We start from the raw sequence: 21,839 nt of genomic DNA, 5'->3' as shown, positions 1-21,839 counted from the left end.
ATCCAACCTCTGGATGAGCGCAAGACTTTTCTAAAGGAGAAAGGTGTTTGCTACAGGTGCTGTGCAATAACCACTCATCTGGCCAAGGACTGTAAGGCAGCTATTAAATGTAAGGAATGTGGCAGTGATGCAAGATGTTTTCAGAGATAGACACGCCTCAACCTGCTATAACTTACAAGTGTACAGAAGTCTGTGGTTACTGTGAATGTTCACGGTCATGCTCTAAGATTTGCCTGGCTAAGGTTTACCCAGAAGGCCACCCAGAAGGAGCAATCAAGCTTTATGTGATCCTGGATGATCAGAGCAATAGATCGCTTGCTAGAACCAAGTTCTTCGACTTGCTGCATGTCAAAGGAGAGCAGTCAACATATACTCTACGTTAGGGCTGAATGATATGGATAAAATTTCATATCTCGATTTTCATGCCAGATATCTCAATATCGATACAATACGATATGACTACGTGTTCTTCTGCTAAGGTTTACTGGTTTACATCGTCTTTTCTGAATCCAAAATACTTCCAAATTATGGAAGATGATTTATGTTTTGGCACCAAGTCAGATTCTGCACTGCCACCGGCCGCATTATCTCCCGCCCTCATTTTCTTTCTTTCTAATTTATCATTTTTATTATTTCATTTATTATTTACAGGAGTGCAACATTCTCGAAAAAAATATATACAGAGGGGACGGCTGCCATAACAAAAGAAAAACATCACTGCGGGCTTCCCGGCTGCATTTATGATGCATTTATTTTTTAACGTAACCGACACTAGGCAGGCATATTGTAATGCGCAAAAAGGCGCAAAATAAGGCCATTACAAATTTATTGGACAGGAAAACAAGTCGATCAACATTTTCGGGGTCCAGAGCAGAGCGTTTTTTATTCTCTATATGTCCAGCTGTTGAGAAGACGCGCTTCGACCGCACTGATGTCCCAGGGACACTCAGGTACAGCTGTGCAAGGTGGGGGTATGACTGCGAATTTTCCACCAGAAAAGCAGGTCGCTCTCAGTTTGCAATGGTCCTTTTCATAACTCATAACTCGTCTACTGCGCCTCGAGACCTCCAGACGTGCTTAAACGCGTCTTTTCATTAACTAATAACACTGAAATAATTCACGCCAGACGAAGAGGTCGCTTTTTTTTTTTTTTGACGTCACTGGGTCTTACAGGAGCTTAAAATCAATGGTATTTTCTGCTAATAAAAAAAAAAAAAAAAAAAAAAGGAAGCTAATAAAAAAAAAAGAAAAAAATAAATTAATGGTATTTTCTGGCTAGCTCTCGGAAGGCATTCTGCACTTTCGGATTTCTTTTTCTTTTTCTGCTTGTTTGTGAGTTTTGTTACATCTTTTTTTTTTTAATTGTTTAATTATTTTAAAATTAATAGTGCACATATTTGGTTAAAATAGATTCCCTATTTTCATTTTCGAAACCTTTTTTGGTGTTTAAACAACAATATACTTCCACTTGCATGTATTTGACAATCGGAATATCAGATATTTCATGCCATAACTAACACATTTGTGAATATTCTGAATAAAAATGGAAAAATGGCATAAAAGCAGATCATCATTCATTCAGCGCTGTTGCTGCTGCGGTGTGTCACGTGACAAGCAATGACACGTCACCCTGGAAACGCCCCCCCCCCCCCCCCTCACACATCCCTAGTGTGTGGGCGCTGGCTTTAGCGGTGCAGTCAAGGGCACTCGTAAAAATGATGTTTGTTGGGACTGCCAGAGTCGTATGCAGGGCGAGCGAGGAGAGGGGAAATCTATATCGTCTATATCGTTGCTTTTTTTGATAATAATATCTTGAAAGTCCACATCTAGATATAGATACGATAACGATATATCGTTCAGCCCTACTCTACGTACCTGTGCAGGTGTGACAGAGACTGTGGGAAGAAGAGCTACTGGTTTCAGTATAGAGTCTTTAGATGTAGTAATGAAGTTGAAATTGCCAACATTGATCGAATGCAACAATATGCCAGACGACAGGGCTGAGATACCAACACCTGATGCAGCATGTTGGCACACTCACCTAAAGCCCATCGCTCATTGCATTCCTCCTTTGGATCCAGAAGCCCAAATTCTTCTCCTTTTGGGTCGTGACAACCTTCAGGTTCATAAAGTACGGGAGCAACGTAATGCACCCTACGCGCAAAGACTAGACCTAGGATGGGTCGTAGTCGGAGACGTCTGCTTAGGATCTGTCCACAGGTCTGCAGCACTTACCGTACCCATGTACTTGATAATGGACGTCCTTCTCTACTTCCTCCATGTCCCAACAAACTCAGCATTATGGAGAAGTTTGACATCAAGCCTCCGCCTGAGATATCTCTGGCGCACGGCACCTTCATCTTTGATGACTATGCCATAGGAGATTCCATCTTTGAGAGGACAAAGGAGGATAATAAAGTTGGATTGTCTATTGAAGACAGGCGTTTTTTGGACATTATGGATAAAGAGATGTTCATGGACGAGAGCAATAGTTGGGTCACACCACTCCCATTCAGAACACCTCGCCAACAACTCCCTAAAAATAGAGAACAGGTATTTACACGCCTAACCTCCCTTTTGCGCACATTGGAGAAGAAGCCTGAGATGAAGTCTCGTTTTGTTACCTTCATGCAGAACATCTTTTAACGTCACCATGCCGAAGTAGCCCCTCCTCTTCGAGAAGGCCAGAAATGTTGGTATTTACCTACCTCTGGGGTGTACCACCCACAGAAGCCCGGTCAGATCAGAATTGTCTTCGACTCCAGAGCGCAAAAACAGGGCATCTCCTTGAACTATGTTTTTCTCTCTGGTCCTGACTTAAATAATAGCCTCTTGGGAGTCTTACTACATTTTAGAAGGGAGCTGGTAGCTGTAACTGCAGACATCGAACAGATGTTTCACAGCTTCATTGTGAAAGAGGAAGATAGAGACTTCCTTCGTTTTCTCTGGTTCAAGGATAATGACACCAGCAAAGGGATTATTGAATACCGCATGAGGGTGCACGTGTTCGGTAATAGTCCATCTCCTGCAGTAGCCATTTATGGTCTTCAACGACCAGCGGCTTATGGTGAGGAGGAATATGGTTCAGACGCCAGACACTTTGTAGAGAGAGAATTCTACGTCGATGATGGACTTTTGTCAACACCCACAGCTGCTGGAACAACGATCTGTTGACACGAACAAAGAAAATGCTGGCCAGTTCAAATTTAAAATGGCACAAGTTTGCTTCTAATAGCAAGGAAGTAATGAATACATTTCTAAGTTTGGTGTTATAACAAAGAAATTGATTATTGTGAACCATTTTCTTAGTGGTTGGTTTAGGTCATGTGACTCTTGGGTTAGAGGTTAACCAGGAAATAGCCGCTGTGTTCCAGTTTCTTTCTGTGCGGTGGGCCAACAAGTCATCTCTCTGTTTTCTTTATGTTTTTGTGCCTCGGAAAGGCTTTGCCTGTAAGTTTGTTATCTTTTTTTGCAGTGCTTGCATGAACGTGTATATAAATATTTGTAATGAATTAATTTGAACGAACTATTCAACAGTGATGGCAATTTGTTTATAATTACACTAAGAAGAACTAATTGTAGCCTTTTAATATGTGCTCAGAGAATATTTGTAAACAGCGGAAATTCATTTGTGTTTATTTTGAGAATATTTTGTAATAAGACATTTGTAATCTTTGTATATTTCAGTTTTACAAAAAAGAGAAAGAAGAGGAAAGAACGAACAATGCCGTCGCTCCCTACACACAGGGTACGCAATCTGCGTAGGGCACCAAGTCCCAGAGGGGCCACCATCCCCGGAGGGGCCACCATCCCCGCCATTCTCCCATCCGCGCTCGCGACCGCTCGCACCTTATATTTTCGGCTGAATTTTCATAACTGATGGATGAACATCTATGCCCGGGTAAAGGACATCAGCAATCCGGCACAGAGAAAAGAAAACTAAAGAAAGTATATATATATATATATATATATATATATATATATATATATATATATATGAAAAAAACAGGCATAATGTTGGCTTGACGTTGGACGTTCGAGAGTCTAAAATTTAGAGACCGTCTCTAAAGTTACATGTGATATTGGTATAAATTTTTCTAACGTCAGTAGCATTTGAGGAGAATGACTTACAGTCATAAAAACAACTGTAATTGTTCATCTAGGTGACAGCTATGATGCACAACTGAATTAACTGAATGTTTGATATTTATTAAAATAAACTGTAAATCATATGTAAATTATGCAACTTTTTCACATGGGCTCAAACGCAAATTTGAAGCTCAATGGCATTTGAGGAGAAAGACTTGCAGTCATAAAAACAACTGTAATGTGTTCATTTAGGTGTCAGCTAAAATGCACACATTATACATTTTTAATATATATAAAAATAAATTATAAATCATTCAGGTAAAAACAAGGTCATCAAACAAATCATCCTTTATATTTTTTTGATGTTGTTGTTGTTGCTATAAAAACAGACCTAAGCCATCAATAGCTTTTAAAATGACTAAAATGCATTATATATATAAAAAAAATTAGGCAATAATTATTGGTTAATAATAACACTTTTAAAATACATAATGTAGGCAGATACAAAATAATCCATTTATGTACGCTATTACAAATGCCTGCAAAGGGAGCCAAATGCCCTGTAATTGCTGCTGTTATACTTACAGGACAATCAAATCCTTGTTTAGGCTACTGACCAAACATTTAATTCAAAAATTCACTTAATCTTTCATTTTTGGCCACCTTTTTGCTATAGATTTGCTACACATTTGGCCAGCAGCGGCCCTGAGAACAAAACAGTAAAACTTTCAACTTTACTACTGCATCTGTCCTTTTCTGGCTCCTGTTAGCTATCTGTCAATGTTGCGTAGATGGAACACGGATCTAGGACAGAATAGTATTCAATAATGACTGAGTGTAGCTAAATTATAATTTTAATTCAAATTATTAAATGGATGGCACCATATTAGGACAATAAAGCCCTCCCTCAAAACTGTTTGACTATTTCCTTCGTTTTTATTTAAAATAAATGCTTTTCTGATGTGATTTGAAATTTGAAAAGGTAGGGGAAAAATGGCAGATTCGGACCGGATCGATTGCATCAAATTTCACATTTTACCATCACACTCTTGGAGCCGACGACTGTACTTAATCTGTTGTAATTTTGACTAGCTCAATAAGAAATATGCAATATTACAATGTACACAGTGAAGTAAAGTGCAACAGAATGTTAATATATTGTAAGATACTACACAGATATTACAGAATAAACTTTAATTCCGTATAATTTAACCTCAAATGAAACATGGTTAAACACGGTTGTTTTTCCCGTCCTTCTTAAACCTTAATTTTCTATAATACTTTAACATTTTATTAGAGTTTTCTTTTGGGGGGGGGGGGGGGGGGGGTGCTATTTCATGCATACTGTATTTATAATGTTAAAAAGTTGGATTCCCATGCTAAACATGGACAAAGTTTCAAAAATTAAGTTGTACATTTCCCGGTTTGTTGCTTCCGGTTTGTCACAAGTTTCGGAAAGTTTTTTTCGAGTATGGCTCTGTGTGACGTTAGATGGAGCAGAATTTCCTTATATGGGTCCTAGGGCACGTCTGCCGGAAGAGTGCCAGAGGTAGGCTTTATCAAAAAATGGAGCGTAAACGCAAAGGAGGAGCAGAGAGGGAACATGTAAAAAGGAGAAAAGCCCTGGCCACAGACGCAGCAAGTTGCTGCAAAATCTCAGCCATGTTCGCCAGTAAGGGAGCAGGTTGGTCAGAATTATATTTAGTAGAGATAGGACAGTTCACTGAAAAAAACGAAGCGTTCAGTTCACCACACACGGTTCAACACGCACTGGGACTGCTGTTCAACTTAAATCTGACAAAGCATCTGTAATATGGTTTACTAAATAACACGTAAAAAAAAAAAAAAACACTCACTACTCTTGATTAAAAAGTTTTTTTTTACTTTAATAAAGAATAATCTATAATTTATAGTCCAAAATGCAATGCTGTTTTACATTTGATTACTTTAATTTCTCTACCTTAAAACTAATGCAAGACCTACCAAAAAAAACCCCCCTGTAAGTCAGATTATTTTATTTGTATCTTTATTTGTATCTGCTTTAAGTTAGAATTTTCTTAATAATATGATAATTTATATATATATATATATAATTACTAGTTTTAAGAAGCAACTGGGCAGGATTTGTTGTGAAAACCTGGCACCCTCGCATTAGATTTTTTGCACAGCCCTATTATTATATCGTAACTAACCTGCTCTGTCTAGTCTGTTGGTCTCCGTGTCCTCTTTGCTTCGTGGTTTTTCTGTGCGTGAAAAAATAGATCTGTGGTGTGAAAGCGTGTGAAAAGAGTCAATTGTGTGTGTCTCACGGTGAATGCTTGAGAGTTGGTACATTAGTTCCCAAGCAGAATAAAGGACAGGTTGATTATTGCTGTTTAGGGTTTGTATTAATCTATGATGTGTCCCTGTTTGCGTACAGGGACATAAATAAATTAAAAGTGATACATGGACCAAGGTGTCTGAGATTGTTCATTTTAAGTAAAGGATCCTAATATTTCGTCCACAACAATATTTAATGAGGTTAACTTATAACTCCTTGTGGTTAGTCTGCACGAGATCAACAAGTTTGTTTGCTTTGCGGCCGCTTTAAATACAAAATAAGCATTCAATCTACGTTAGAGCGTCTGAGCGCTCACAAATCTTTCTGCAGCGTCGTGAGCAGAGCGGCAAGAGCGATTTTTGACGCTCTAGACGCCGGCGGTGTGAACGCACAGTTAGGCTTCGGCTATGGCTGTAGTGTTGTTGTGAAAGTAGGGGCGGAGCATAGAGACTATGCCGTTTCTCGTTTGTTACTCTAGAGTAGACCAATTCACTTTATTGAGGCATACTGCCCCCATCTGTTATGGAATGTGGAGTGTGACTTGATTTTTTTGCCAAACATTACAGATGGCACCTTTAAGCATTACATGCGAAATTAAATCGAACATTTTCTAAATTCAGTAGGTTTCCTTCTAATACAGTAATAAAAATCACCCGCTCTGGTTTTTGAAACTCTGCAATGTAGTAATTTTAAACCATAAAAAAGCAAATTTTTCTTTTCTTTATTTTTTTTTATTTTTTTATTTTTATTTTTTTGCCAAATTGTGCAGCCCTACAAGTTCTGCAAACCTGGTGTTGTATTTATTATTATTTATGAATACCTTTTGGCCTTCTTTCCAAATAAAGAAAATGTTTGTCTGAAAAGGTTTGGATTTTGGGTGCCCTATACAGGAAATTAATGTAAAAACATCCAGGGTCTGCAGCACCATGGTGCCCTGTACATTACATTAATGTAAAAACATTCAGTGTCTGCAGCACCAGTGTGCCCTGTACATCACATTAATGTAAAAACATTCAGTGTCTGCAGCACCAATATGCCCTGTACATTACATTAATGTAAAAACATTCAGTGTCTGCAGCACCAGTGTGCCCTGTACATTACATTAATGTAAAAACATTCAGTGTCTGCAGCACCAGTGTGCCCTGTACATTACATTAATGTAAAAACATTCAGTGTCTGCAGCACCACTATGCCCTGTACATTACATTAATGTAAAAACAGTCAGTGTCTGCAGCACCAGTGTGCCCTGTACATTACATTAATGTAAAAACATTCAGTACCTGTAGCACCAGTGCTATATGCATAAATGAATAAAAAATAAAACATACAGCCCTGGTATGACATTTATTGTTTTTACTGGAGGAAAAATAGGAAAATAACAGCTAATAAAATTGGTGTCTTATCTCCATCCTGCCACCAGAGGTCCGTCAAAGACCAGCAAACAAAAGGCTACTATGTTTAGAAATTATGGTGTTTACAAAACTGACAAAAATAAGTTTTCTATGTGCTTGTGTAAAATTAATTGTTTCTTTTCTATTTGGTTTTCTCAAAAAAGTACATCCATCTCCTTGTTTCAGTTTCCTGTTTAATCACTTTCCTATATTTTGCTGGCTCATTAATATTCAACACACAATTGCTATTCAGGACAGAAATCCACATTTAAAAAGCACCAGCATCTATTAAGTTCAGGATATCTTTGGTCTAAAAAGCTAATAGTAACTAAAGAATTAGTACTAGTTCTATTTTTTTTTGTTAACAAGGAGTGTATAATTAAATACTAGTCACTATTGGAATAAATACTTTCTAATGATTAACTAGTATCTAATGAATAAGTACTAGTAACTTTACAAAGGACACTAGTAGCTAAAGAATAAGTACTAGTACTTAATGGAAAATATACTAGTAACTAAAAAATAAGTACTGGTAATATGAAAAAAGATACTAGTACGGTTTATAGATTAAATGTTGTAACGGCTTTCCATAGTCGCAGTCAGGAAATTCTATTCAGAGATGTAAAAAAGGAAGGCAAGGAATAAAGTTACCCATCAATAATGCATAAACGACCCGTAATATAACTGAATATTTAGCAATAAATCTAAATTGATCGAGAAGGATCACTCAAATCAGAAAGATTGAGAAGCTGATAGCAATGGACATGAGCGAGAAGTTCTGGAGGAATTTGTTACCTTCTATAGGCTTCTGAATATTTTCAGATGAAAGCATACTACACCACTTATTCAAACGCAATCAATCTCTCCATTTCTTCAAATTCAATCTCTTCATTTCTTAAATTATCCTTTGACTATTTTCTGGCCCGCCATAAAAACGTATAAACCATAAAATGCAATACAGTACATATATGATTGAGAAATGAACACATAAACTTTCTTCAAAAGCCTGATGATCATATCTGATAGATATATATATATATATATATATATATATATATATATATATATATATATATATATATATATATATATATATATATATATATATATATATATATATATAGTCCAGTTGTTTGTGTTTGTCTGTAAGTGTAAGTGTAATTGCTAATAAAGATTTCACAACTTGAATGTGGAGCCTTTACAAATTCACCAAAAGACCCTTTACAAGCTAAAACAACAGAAGGCACGTAGTAAATTGTGTTAATTATGTTGAGAATTTAGAAACCTTAGAAATGTGTCTCACAATTCACAGGAAGGGTTGTTGCTTCTTTTGGTATTTGTTTGGCAGTTTCAGCGTTTTGTGCTCATAATGTTAAATCATGATGTCAATTTTTGTATAAATAAATGCACAATTGTTTATGACGCAAAGATCCATTACTTTATTAACACACACAGGATTTGATCCATGTATTACATTTAAAATGGTTATGGTGACGTAAGTCACTTTGAATTAAAAGCATCTGCTAAATCATATAAACATTTAGCAATGGACAAATTCATTGAGGAAAGAAAACAATCATTCAGTTTTAGGAAGAACATTTTTCTCATAGTAACCATCGTTGGTTATATTTCCAGCAGGTCTGTACTGGCCCACGACAAAAACTGTGTTTCCATCAGTCGCCAGACCTACACCGAGCTCAGTGGATGATTTCCACACGACCTGAGTGAAATGCCCTGCAAATATAAAAAATGTGTATTTATATATACAACTAGACAGAATTAGAGTAAGCCAATAATAAGAAATGTCAATTCATTACATCTTTGTAATGTCATAGTCAAATGAAACTATTTATTCCCGAAATGATCATTACCTGTTTTGGGCTGATGTCCTGATTTAGTAAAGTCGTAATCCTTGATCTCACTGTACCAACTGTCTACAGCCTCCTTCCCTAAGATACACAAAATAAGAAATATCTTCAGTGTGATGTGCTCAGTGCTGCATCCACAATTGTACTTAAAAAATATATATAAATGTAAATTCATGTAATGTGAATTGGGTGTTTCTTTTATTTTTGTGAATGAATTCCACTGAGTCTATACTTTTCCACATTTGAATTTATTTACAGACGCTTTACGTAATTATTAAGCTGCAGATTTTACCTGTGGGTGTCTTTTTCTCAGAACAGTAGGAATAAAACACATTCTCCCCATCATCTGTGTCACTGTGGCCCAATGATCTTTTGCTCAGCATATGATCCGCCCACTTTTGAGCAGCAGTGCACAGCTCGTCATTGTACGTCAGCTCTGGGGCTTGATGCTGCTTCCTGTACTGGTTATGGGTCTCCAGGAACTCCTGCTTAAAGCTTTCATCTGTGGAGAATCATGCAAACACCACCAGCCCTTTATACATAAAACTCATAAAGATACATAAAGTTGCAAAATTGCCTAAACTTTTCATCAAATTTACAGAAGGTCAAATCAAGTCACACTTGTATCACTTTACACAATACAGATTGTAGCAGAAGCTTCACAGTGATACAGAAAAAAAAATAAAAAAGGTTTGCAAAGTTGCTGAGTGGTTTTCTTTACAACCTCTGTTTAACTCTATAAGCAGCTCTAAGGAAGCTAATAGGGTCAATATTCAGCTCAAGTACTGTAGGTTCGGTGTTGATTCAGTTTAGTTCTCGAATAGTGCAAATTTCATAGCTCTACAGAAAGCAGTAGTGTGATTCGGCTCAGCACTGATTCGATTCACTTGATTCAAAACAGTGCTGATATATCACGGAGTTCATTAATTATGAATCACTTTCACTTTTTCACTTTTATTTCAGCTTCACTTTTTTTAATTCAATTCAAGTATAGAAACCGAGCTAGACATTGACACTATTGTCTTTTGTAGAGCTGCTTTAAATAGTGTCAGTGTATTGAAACTGATAATATTACAGAATATAAAGTGTCTTTTAAACCCTAAGATGACTGAATGAAGATCTATCCAGAATATAGATTTATCCAGTCACTTTAGTTTAGTTTTTGGCATTAAATCAGCATTTTGAAAACGTTTTAAATAAAAAATCCTGCTTGAAATTAATACAGAAATGCATATTGCACATAGCGCACAAGACCCACCTGCCATTGCTTCCAAAGTATGCTGTAAAGAACAAGGATAGATATTAATATTCACATTATAGTTATCATTTCATTTTATAATCTAAATGTGGCATTTCACCTTCTCTTTGAGCTGTAAGGATGTTGTGTACCCACTCTGGCTTCAGCTGGTAGTTTAAAGCTATGGGCACAGATGGTGTGTATATATACGTTTGCCGTTATCTCCTCCTCCGCCTCCACCTCCCTCCTTTTCATTTAATCTGAAGGTGAAACTGGTCCCACTAGTTGAGGAGCGAAAGTAATGTCCATCAGTTTGATTTCCTAGAATCTTGGCACACGTTTTTGTAATAGTTTACTGTTTACTGTGTGCTGTGTGCGTGCATGCATGTGCGTGCATAAAAGAGAGCAAAAAGAAATAGTGCAGGATACCTGTTGATTAGAGATAAATGTGAAAGACTTATGGAAAAAAAGTAGGATACATTTCAATGCAGGGTTCAACAAAAAAGAAAATATAATTAAAAGTATTCTTCATCAGTCTCTAAACTAAAGATTAGCTTCTTTTTACAGTTATTTGGAGTTGCGTATATGCATTTGGCAGACTTTTGTTTAATATTTATTTTATTAGTAGTTAATGCCCCAGTGTTTCTCATTTGTAATATTTTCACTTATAATTCTTTCTCATTAGCACAATAAATGTACTATTTCACTTTTCAAAAGCTGTTTAGCTTTAGGATAATACTTAAAAGCCATTTTATTAGATATCGTTTGTATCAATTGTCCTGTATGTCACAAATATCCCCTGTTCATTTCAGTAAGACTCAGATTTGAATTGAACACATTGGTTGTTTTAGTTTTGGGGTTAAAATCACATTCCTCTGACGTTAATTGCCTGTTAAAATAATAGCTGGTAAATAAAAGGCATTCTAATCACACAAGTGGTTTTACAATATGCTCCCATTAACTAGTAAAACAGGCAAGAACTCAAAAGACACAAGTTTATTAGCTGGCAGATATAATTTCTGTCTGGGACCTGTGAGGAAAGCACTTTTAACTTAACATTTTTTACATAGACTTTAAACTCGACATTCAAGTCCGCAGGGGTTAAATAAAAGGAAATATAATTTTACTAAACAAACCATGTTTAATTAACTTCCTTCCATGGAACGCTGAATGAAAAGTAGACATACTGGTTTGCAGAGATATGGGCGACGAGTTGTGTGTGTGTTTGTGTGTGTGAGCTGCTTCTAAACTTACAAAAGTAATCACAAACAAATTATTTTAGCTACATTAATATATATATATATATATATATATATATATATATATATATATATATATATATATATATATATATAATTGTTTTTTTTGTTTTTTTTGTAGCTAAAATAAATTGATTGCAACCACTTATCTTACTTTTTTTTTTTTTTTTGTAAATTCAATTAATACTTTGCATGAGTTGAATACATTCTTTGAGATGAATTGTCAGTCAGACACACACAGATGTCAACACAGAGAGCAAAACTCCACAATAGTGATAACTATAATTTTTTATTTGTTTTGCAAATACTGTGGTGAAAATCAGAAGCATCACCAACAATTTTTCATAAAGCCAACAATATTCTTGGCGCACTTAAATAATTTAGATTAGTAAACAAGCTAGACCAGAGGTGAAATGCAGAAACATAGATAAATATACAATAAACTGAAAAACTTTATTTTACATTACTTTTGAGGAAGTGTTTCCATGTGATCTCTTTCAGATTAGTTTATAAGTATTCTTTAATTGTTAACGCAATATACTAGAATAATGATCATTCCTTATTAAAGCCATAGTTCACCTAAAAATTAAAATTTACTGAAACTCACCCTCAGGTCATCCAAGATGGATGCTCTGCAGTGAATGGGTGCCGTCAGAATAAGAGTAAACAGCTGATAAAAACATCACAATGATCCACAAGTAAACTACACAACTCAGTCCAACAGTATCCTGTGAAGCAAAAAAACGGTGTGTTTGTAATAAACACTCCATCAAGACGTTTACATTTAAAATCACTGCTTCTGGCCAAAATACGAGTCCATAATCCATAATAACACTCCTTCAGTCGGTCCCCTGTTGTTCTCTAACATCAGAATTCACACATATTTGTTGAGGGCAGTTTTTGCTTGTTAAAACTTTTTGATGTATGCATATTTCTCTCCTGATTCAGACAATATTATTTTTTCACTGGAGAACTTCACAAGACATTAATTAATAGATTGGAGTCGTGATTTGGTTTGCTTGTAGATTATTGTGATGTTTTTATCAGCTGTTTGGACTCTCATTCTGACGGCAGAGATGTATAGTAACGAAGTAGAACTACTTCACTGTACTTAAGTACTAAAAGGCGGTATCTGTACTTTACTAGAGTATTATTTTTTTCTCCTACTTCCACTTTTACTTCAGTACATATTTTCGCTGAGTTTAATACTTTTACTCCGAAATTTTTTTATGTGCTGCATCTTTACTCGTTACAATTATAAAAATGTTACGAATCATTCCATTACAAACCCACATTACCACTGCACATCATTGAGCGAATCAAGCGATTAAGAAGACTGCACGTGCTGACTGGACTGCTGTGAAGAGAGAGATGAACACCGAGCCGAGCCAGATAATGACTCGTTCACGATTCAAGAACCGGTTGCATCGGTTTTCGGATCACCAGTAGTTCTTTCTGACAGTTCGATTCAATAAACCAGTTGAAGAAAACAGTTCACTGATTCTTTTGCGCTCGATGCAATGGCGTCATTGGCGTTGACTGCAAGCCTTCGGTTTACCTGGGCTCATAACATTAGCAAAGAATCAGTTCAGAATCAATCACCAAAAGAATCAGATCGGTTCAGACGCTCTGTGTGTCGGTTTGCTTCACGCTGAATCACACATGCGCAGTATCATCAGCTCCTCGGTTCACGAATCGGACGCGTCTGACAGAAACGGTTCTTGACTCGTGAACGAGTCATTATCTGGCTCGGCTCAGTGTTCATCTTCAGTTCTCTCTTCACAGCAGTTCAGTCAGTGTACTGTTTGAGTAAATTAATTACTCCGGGATATTGGTTTGTTTTAACTCAGAGGGAGTGTCAGACACATTAAACAAGTTAACAGCTTAAGTCATTTGTGGATTAATGCGTATTGGACACGCGAACCGTTTAAAACGATTCAGTTCGATTTGGTGAACTGTTTCAAAAAGATCCGGTTACATCGAATGATTCGTTCGCGAAACGGATATCACAAGCTGCTCTGTTAACTGTCTTACAACAGACGCGGAAGAGAAGACAATGCTGAATAAAGTCGTAGTTTTTGCTACTTTTGGACCAAAATGTATTTTCGATGCTTCAAAAAATTCTAACTGACCCTCTAGTCACATGGACTACTTTGATGATGTTGTTCTTACCTTTCTGGACATGGACAGTATACCGTAGGCTACACACAGCTTCAATGGAAGGACTGAGAGCTCTCGGAGTAAATCTAAAATATCTTAAACCGTATTCCAAAAATAAACGGAGGTATTACAGGTTTGAAACAACATGAGGGTAAGTTATTAATGACATAATTTTGCAAATTGGGCGAACTAACCCTAGTAACCGTTTTTGTTTACAAAAAGTTACAGTCAAAGGAATTGTGATTGTCCTTTAGGTTAATCATTTGAAATAGTAAAAACAATATGTTAAAACTTTTGACTACTTTCTTTAATAACTACATAACACAATACTTGTACTTTTACTTTCAGTACTTGAGTAATACATTTTAAAATAGACTACTTGCAATACTTAAGTACAAAAAATGTTGAATACTTTAGTACTTCTACTTAAGTGTGGTGCTTAAAGAGCACTTCAACTTCTACTCAAGTCACTTTTTTGATAGAGCACTTGTACTTTTACTCAAGTCTGGGTCTCTAGTACTTTATACATCTCTGGACGGCACCCATTCACTGCAGAGGATCAATTGGTGAGCAAGTGATGCAGTGCTACAATTCTCCAAATATGTCCTGATGAAGAAACAACACATCTCGGATGGCCTTAGGTTGAGTAATTTTTATATTTAAGCAAACCATTCCTTTAATAATTAGAGAATGTAAACAATTAAGATTAATGTTTTTGTTTGAGTATTTGTTCATAACATGCAATGAAAGAAACTTCAATACGTGCAAATGATTGCTGCCTAAAATACTCAGTAACGTTTTGGTGTGTACTGTGGCCGATACACTGGAAAACAGATGGCTTTGCGTGATAAAGAACACTGTAACTTTGTTTTTTGAAACAGCAAATATCCCAAACAATCACTGGAATGCTTTCTGATTACAGTGCAAGACCTGGAGGTAAGGTGTGTTATCTTAGAACTGTCAAAAAACATGGTGCCTTATTATCTGCAGAAAGTGAAACGGAAGCCCCCATAGTTAAAAACAAGCTAAACAACAAACCATTTTGCTGATGAGATCTGCAACGTGTGGGTTCCGTATTCTTGTAGATACTCATTCTTAGTTTTGTTTGATGAACACTGGTGTCAATTTACTATTTACCAAGTTAAGAGTGTCCATTCCTTCAGGGTCAGAGTGCATCACATTAGCCTGATCAAAAACTACTATCTGTAAGGTTTAGCGTTAAATCTGAGTACATGGTATTGTGGAAACTGTAAGAGACATCTGTTTGCATTGAAGAAATAGTTCACCCAAAATTAGTAATGATAGAAAAGCGCTAAAAATGTACTTAGCCTCAGGCCATCCGAGCTGAGTTTGTTTCTTCCTCAGAACAGATTTGTGGAAATATAGCATTACATCACTCGTCAGCAATGGATCCTCTGCAGTGAATGGGTGCCGTCAGAAGGAGAGTCCAAACAACTGATAAAAACATCACAATAATCCATATGACTCCAGTTCATCACTTAACATCTTGTGAAGTGGAAAGCTGCAAATCCATAATTAAGTCATTTTTAACTTCAAATGAGTCCTGTATTCATTATATTGCTTTCTCAAGTGGAAAAAAAGGTCATTTATTTTCTCTTGTGATGCATGTTCCACTGATGCATTTCTACAGACTATGCATGTCTGAAAACCTGTCCATGTAAAAACTCATTTTCAAACTGCATTTAATTGTGTTTTATAAAGGCATTTTTTATTTTTCTACATGCAAAGCACGTTAAGGGTTTCTCTCTCTCTCTCTTTCTCTCTCTCTTATTTCTGATCAGTTGTCTTAACAGTCAAGAAGTATAAGCTGATATTTCTTCCAAGTTTGCATTTATAAGATTAAAAACAACACTTTCTGAAATGAGATCTAATTGCAAGGATTTTTGGATACTTGAAAAACCTGGCGGAAATGACATTCTAGATTAGCTCATGCCCTTTAACGAACAGGAATGTATTCCTGTGAATATAAACAGGTGTAAGAGGACACAGGGGTGCAGGTGCCATCGAGTTGGACGCAAACCAAGAACAGTTCTTATGTTGTTGCAGTTGACTGATATAGAGTACTGTGCAAAAGTCTTAGGCCACTGGTTTCACCAAAAAAAAAAAAAAAATGATTTTAAGTCAGCTATTTATATCTTTTGTAATATCAGTATTAAATATCAGTTTACATTTCCAAACATTATTTTTGCCATTAAATGTGATAATCCAGTGAGATATTTGTTTGCACAAGGAGTCTGACAACAGCCAGTGCTCCACACTGGCACATTTTTCATTTCTGGAAAAACATGAATAAACCGAACAAACTGAGACAGACTGTGGCAATGTCTCCAAAACACTTTAAGAAACCTGCAAATCTATGTACTGTACAATTGTGTAAAAATGCTGTAAAGTGATGATGCTGTCAAAAAATAATTCAAGTTTATTTGTGTTTTTTTTTTTGCTATAAAAATCATTGCAAAGCACCGTTACAGAAAATTAAGTTTCTACAATATTTACTATTAGCTTATAAGTGGTGACTGTCAGTTTATGTGCATATGACAGGAATTTTCTGAAAAATCAATACAAGACATAGTCAACCAGATGATGAACACTATCAACAGCAATTATAATGTGATCGCATAGTAAATAGCAAAATTTTTTTTAGTTCTGTTTGTTGTTTCAGGGTTAGCATCATCTGGGGTCCTCTGAGGGTCAGCATCATCTCTTCTCAGGTGTTCTGGATCCAGACTGATGTAAATCCTGTGGCAAAACAGAGAAACAAATACAGACATAATTAGCGTAGCTGCTGATCCAACAAAGTAAAATTAATTACTTAAACCCAAGCTAAAGAATAATAATGTGCATTTGATCAGATGCAACTGCACTCACAAACTATGAGATGCATTATTTAAATGCTTGGTGAAAGAGATGCGTTTTTAATGAAGTTTAACAACCACCTAGAAGTGCATTACAATAGTCCAGTCTAGAGATCATGAATGCATGAACTAGCTTTTCTGCATCAGAAACAGATAACATGTTTCTAAAATAGAAGAATGCAGTTATGATTTTCAAAAGACAAATTGCTGTCTAATGTAAAACCCAGATTTTTGAAAGTAGATGAAGTAACATTACATCCTTCTAGTTTAAAAATAATGCCATATATAGATTTTATTAATTAACTTCTATTAACTTAACTAAATCAAATCAACATTTGGTGTGACCACACTATGCATTAAAAAAACTTTTGTCCCAGGTGCACTACTGCAGTGTTTTCTGCTAGCTTTGCAGTTAGGTTTCTTGAAGTATCTTGGAGACATCGCTACAGTTCTTCTGGATTGATTCTGTCTCCATTTGTTCGGTTTCTTCATGTTTTTCCAGACAGACTGGATGACGGTGAGATCAGATCTCTGTGTGAAGCATTGGCTGCTGTCAGACTCTTGTGCGAACAAAAAATCTCACTGGATTATTACAATTAATGGCAAAAATAATGTTTGGAAATGTAAAGTGATATTTCCTACTGACACACTACAGCAAAAGATAGAAATAACTGACTTAAAACCATTTTTTATTGGTGAAAATACTAGTGGTCTAAAACCTTTCTACAGTGCTGTATGCTGTTGTTGCACCTGGTCCGATAGGCTTTTTTTGTTTGTTTGTTTGGTCTTTTCAGATGCCATATTTCTGGTATGTGTGATCTGTATCTATTTAAGTTATAGATTAGCATCTTATCTCAGTAACTAGAGATTTATATATATAAAAAGAGAAATTCTACTGAACTGATAAAGTCATTCTTTTCTCACCACTCCCTTGAAGTCTGCGTGACAGCTGGCAGTTTCTCCAAATATGTTTGTGAAAGAAACTCTTTGAAACAGAAGTAGTCTGTTTGTACTGTCCTATAATGATCATATGAAGAGTGACCACAGAGAGGCAGCACATCACCATCAGCTCCCACAGCCAGATCATAAAGGTCCATGGTTTGGATCAACATCCTGGACAATGTGCTTATCAACCAATTAGATTTGAGGGTTATTGATGCTATAATGCTTCTAGGTATTTTATACTATTTAAACCATGCTGAAAAATAAACAGCCATTTTAATCTTTATTGTAATTTTTAAACTTTTGAATTTTTTGAGCATTTGTGGAACATGTCAAATGAACCTTTCCAGCTAGTTAGTCAATGAACTTGATGCACACTTTTGTTTTCATTAAAACTGAAATCAAAATCTAAAAGAACTAGAAATGTTATATATACATGTGTGTGTGTGTGTATATATACAGTATATATATATATATATATATATATATATATATATATATATATGTGTGTGTGTGTGTGTGTGTGTGTGTGTGTGTGTGTGTGTGTGTGTGTGTGTGTGTGTTTGTATTATAACATATAACATTTACATTTTTTTATTTCAGTTTTAATATTTTTAGATATTAAACTAAATTAAACAAAGACAAGAACACACTGCATGTGCAATGTATTTTTATTTATCTTTATTATGAAATAAAGATTAAGATTTTTAATTACGAATGCAATATGTGGGTGTATATATATATATATATATATATATATATATATATATATATATATATATATATATATATATATATATATATAATATGTGTGTGTGTGTGTGTGTGTGTGTGTAGGTGTGTATGTGTTGCATTTGCTTTTAGTAATCTAAATGGCCCTATAGACTTCTAGATAGTTTATCTTTATATTATTACTATTATTATTATTATTGTTGTTGTTGTTGTTATTATATGATCCAGACAAGTGAGATTCACACAAACAAATTTATAAAGAAAATTCACCCATTTTATTCCCTGAGCTTATTGTAGTTGAAAAATAATCTGATTAATGTGCCTCACAGCAATATAATTTATCCACATTCATTATTAATAAATAAATAAATAAATCTTGTTTCATACAGGTTGTTAAAAGTAAAGAAAATTATTATCAGGCTATAAACTGTACATGAATTTCCAAAGTGAAAGACATTTTAATGTTTAGTCTACTAAAACACAGAAGATTTATTTCTAATTACGTTGCTTGAATTATTTATTTAGTTTATTCAGAGCAGGTGTGATAAAAGAGAAAATTAGACAGGTGCACTCTTTGAGGTGCACTCTTGCCACAAATTAATATTTTACTTTTCCTACATACTTTTTAACAAACAAAAAAAAAAAAGATTGGTAAAATATCTATTTAGGAGTCTTAGACCTTTCCAACAAAATACAGTTTGTCATTACTAGATTGGGATTATTTAATTTAATTTAATAAATTAATTGTAATATAGTGAAGTAAACGTAGGCGTCCCATATACGGGATGGGGTGACAGATAACAGGTTAAATACTGTTATTTAGTTTCTGCAAAAAATTCAATATTGTATGTTGTAGACTACTCCACATGATACGTGTAGCTACAGTATGAGGAGAGTGCATTAAAATGCAAAACCTTTTTCCAGTTCCAGATATTTTTCATTTCCTTTGGCATCCTCTCTGTCTTGAGCTGATTAAATATCCCTGGTGTGGTGTGCAAACATATGCGAATGAACACTGAGCCTAAAGCCGCAGATTGATGAGAAAAAAAAAACCTGTATCCTGCGCACTTATTAAACACTTATATGTTGGAGGAGAAGCACTGAAACATGACTAGTGGTTCAGGTGGCGATAAAAAGAGTGTTCAGTTTTTGCCAAAACCGATAAACATGACTGTGCCATGGTATTAACTTCCTCTTCAGGAACTTGAGCTGCGTCGGAGAACACTTTGGGGAATGCCTTCAGCGAGACCGGCTCTGAATCATGTGTGTAATCAGACCAATGGATGGGCAAGATGTCATAGGCGGGTGATGTCAGAGACCAGTAAGCTTAAAAGCACGTGCAGTGAAACCAGCATTCAGCCTTCTGTCTTCAGAATGCTATCTTAAGCCTCGAGTCCTCTGATCTCCCCTCTCTTTGGGCTCAAGACTCACTCCTTCTGAAGTTTGGTCTTTGGATGGGTTGTCCCCGATTACTGTCAGGCTCCTGTCTCCTTCTCTTGCTTTAGCTGTGCTCTTCCACACTAGGCAGAGATTTGGAAGTCTGGAGGCGTGGGCAGTCTCGTTCCCCAAAGTGTTCTCTGACGCAGCTCGAGTTCCTGAAGAGGAACGTCTTACGTTACATATGTAACCATTGGTTCCTCGAGGGAATGTGACGCTGTGTCTCGGGGCCATACTTCCGCTTGCTTCATTCCTACAGGCTCACAGGAAACTTTGTGCATTTTTACTTTCCAAAAAAAAAATCATTCTGTATGGTTTATAAGCGTTTTGAAAAATGGGGACATGGGTTATGTCCTCATAAGTCACCTTCTCCTTGTAATACCTGTGTCATTATACAGAGCTGAGTCCTGATATGTCACAAAAACAAGAGCATATATATATATATATATATATACACACACACACGCATGCACACACACACACATATCATTTCTTTTATTTTCCATTTTTAAAACAGAAAGAAAATAAAAGGTGTGTGTGTGTCTGTGTGTTTGTCTGTGTATGTGTAAATAATGTTCCATGTTCAAACTGGTCTTAACTGAAGATTGTATTTTCTATATGCGAATGGATAGGAAGTTGGAACACATTCCTTTATTATAAGCCACAGATAATAACAGTGAGGAAGACATGAGCCTATTACTGAGATAAACACAGGCAGAGAGACGCTTGCTTTTAGACTCGACTTTCATTCTCGTTCACAAAGACAGTCACAGTCCAGAGGACGATGTCTTTGTTTGATTAGACACTGGGGTGAGTGGGATGAGACCTCTTTTTTTCTCTCTCTCTCTATTACTTTAAAAGAAAACACACAGTGGAGCTTAGATGTCCCGTCTGTCAGATGTAGAGACTGTTTTATGCTGATGTGAACAATCAGCCAGTGATTTTTAGCGGGTTGCTTGGGAGTCGACAGAACATAAGAATATTTCAGTTCATAAACCTTCACTAAAAAGGTGTTTGCAGAACTCTTTTTATAAGTAGGTTGTATTTCTTTGGTTAAATAATTCATTTATTATTAAATCAAAAATCTTGTTTCTTACAGTACTTTGTCATAAAGTGTCTTGATTCTGTTAAATCATAGAGAAGTTGTTAGATAAGTAATACCCCATATGGCATAAAATATATGTAGATATATTTTATATTTACATTTCAGAATATACAAAACATTTCCAAAAATATATTTCATATGCTAAAATATAATGTTTAAAATTACATTTGTATAAATATATTTTCTTATATTATTTATATAAGTTTTGGCTATTTATATTTCCTAATATAATTTGGGCGAATAAAATTTTAAGTCAGTCTCTGTCTATCCCTTCTTAAAGGGATTAAACCAAAATATATTTTCAGTTTGAAAATTGGAAAAGCTGTAAACTGTATAGAATTTTTGCATTGTCCCATCAAGAATGGATGTCATTTTTTTATGGATTTTATAATCTTGCACACATTTTCAAATATTTTCCAATGC

At 35.5% G+C, this 21,839-nt stretch overlaps 1 protein-coding gene across 1 annotated transcript; it reads right to left on the bottom strand.

The window, feature by feature from the left end:
• Positions 1 to 9,252: 9,252 nt before the first annotated feature.
• On the bottom strand, positions 9,253 to 11,150 carry im:7150988 (Golgi-associated plant pathogenesis-related protein 1). Its single transcript, XM_052615523.1, has 5 exons — positions 11,027 to 11,150; positions 10,927 to 10,948; positions 9,961 to 10,170; positions 9,672 to 9,749; positions 9,253 to 9,534 (listed from the first exon to the last, which is right to left on the bottom strand). Exons 2-5 carry the CDS (start codon positions 10,931 to 10,933, stop codon positions 9,377 to 9,379), a joined length of 453 nt encoding a protein of 150 aa, XP_052471483.1. The 5' UTR covers positions 10,934 to 10,948; positions 11,027 to 11,150; the 3' UTR covers positions 9,253 to 9,376.
• Positions 11,151 to 21,839: the final 10,689 nt, after the last annotated feature.

This window comes from Carassius gibelio, chromosome A14 (assembly GCF_023724105.1).
Source record: "Carassius gibelio isolate Cgi1373 ecotype wild population from Czech Republic chromosome A14, carGib1.2-hapl.c, whole genome shotgun sequence".
In the NCBI taxonomy this organism is placed as follows: Eukaryota; Metazoa; Chordata; class Actinopteri; order Cypriniformes; family Cyprinidae; genus Carassius; species Carassius gibelio.
Note: the sequence above shows the minus strand (reverse complement) of the source record. Positions and strands in the feature narration are given on the sequence as shown.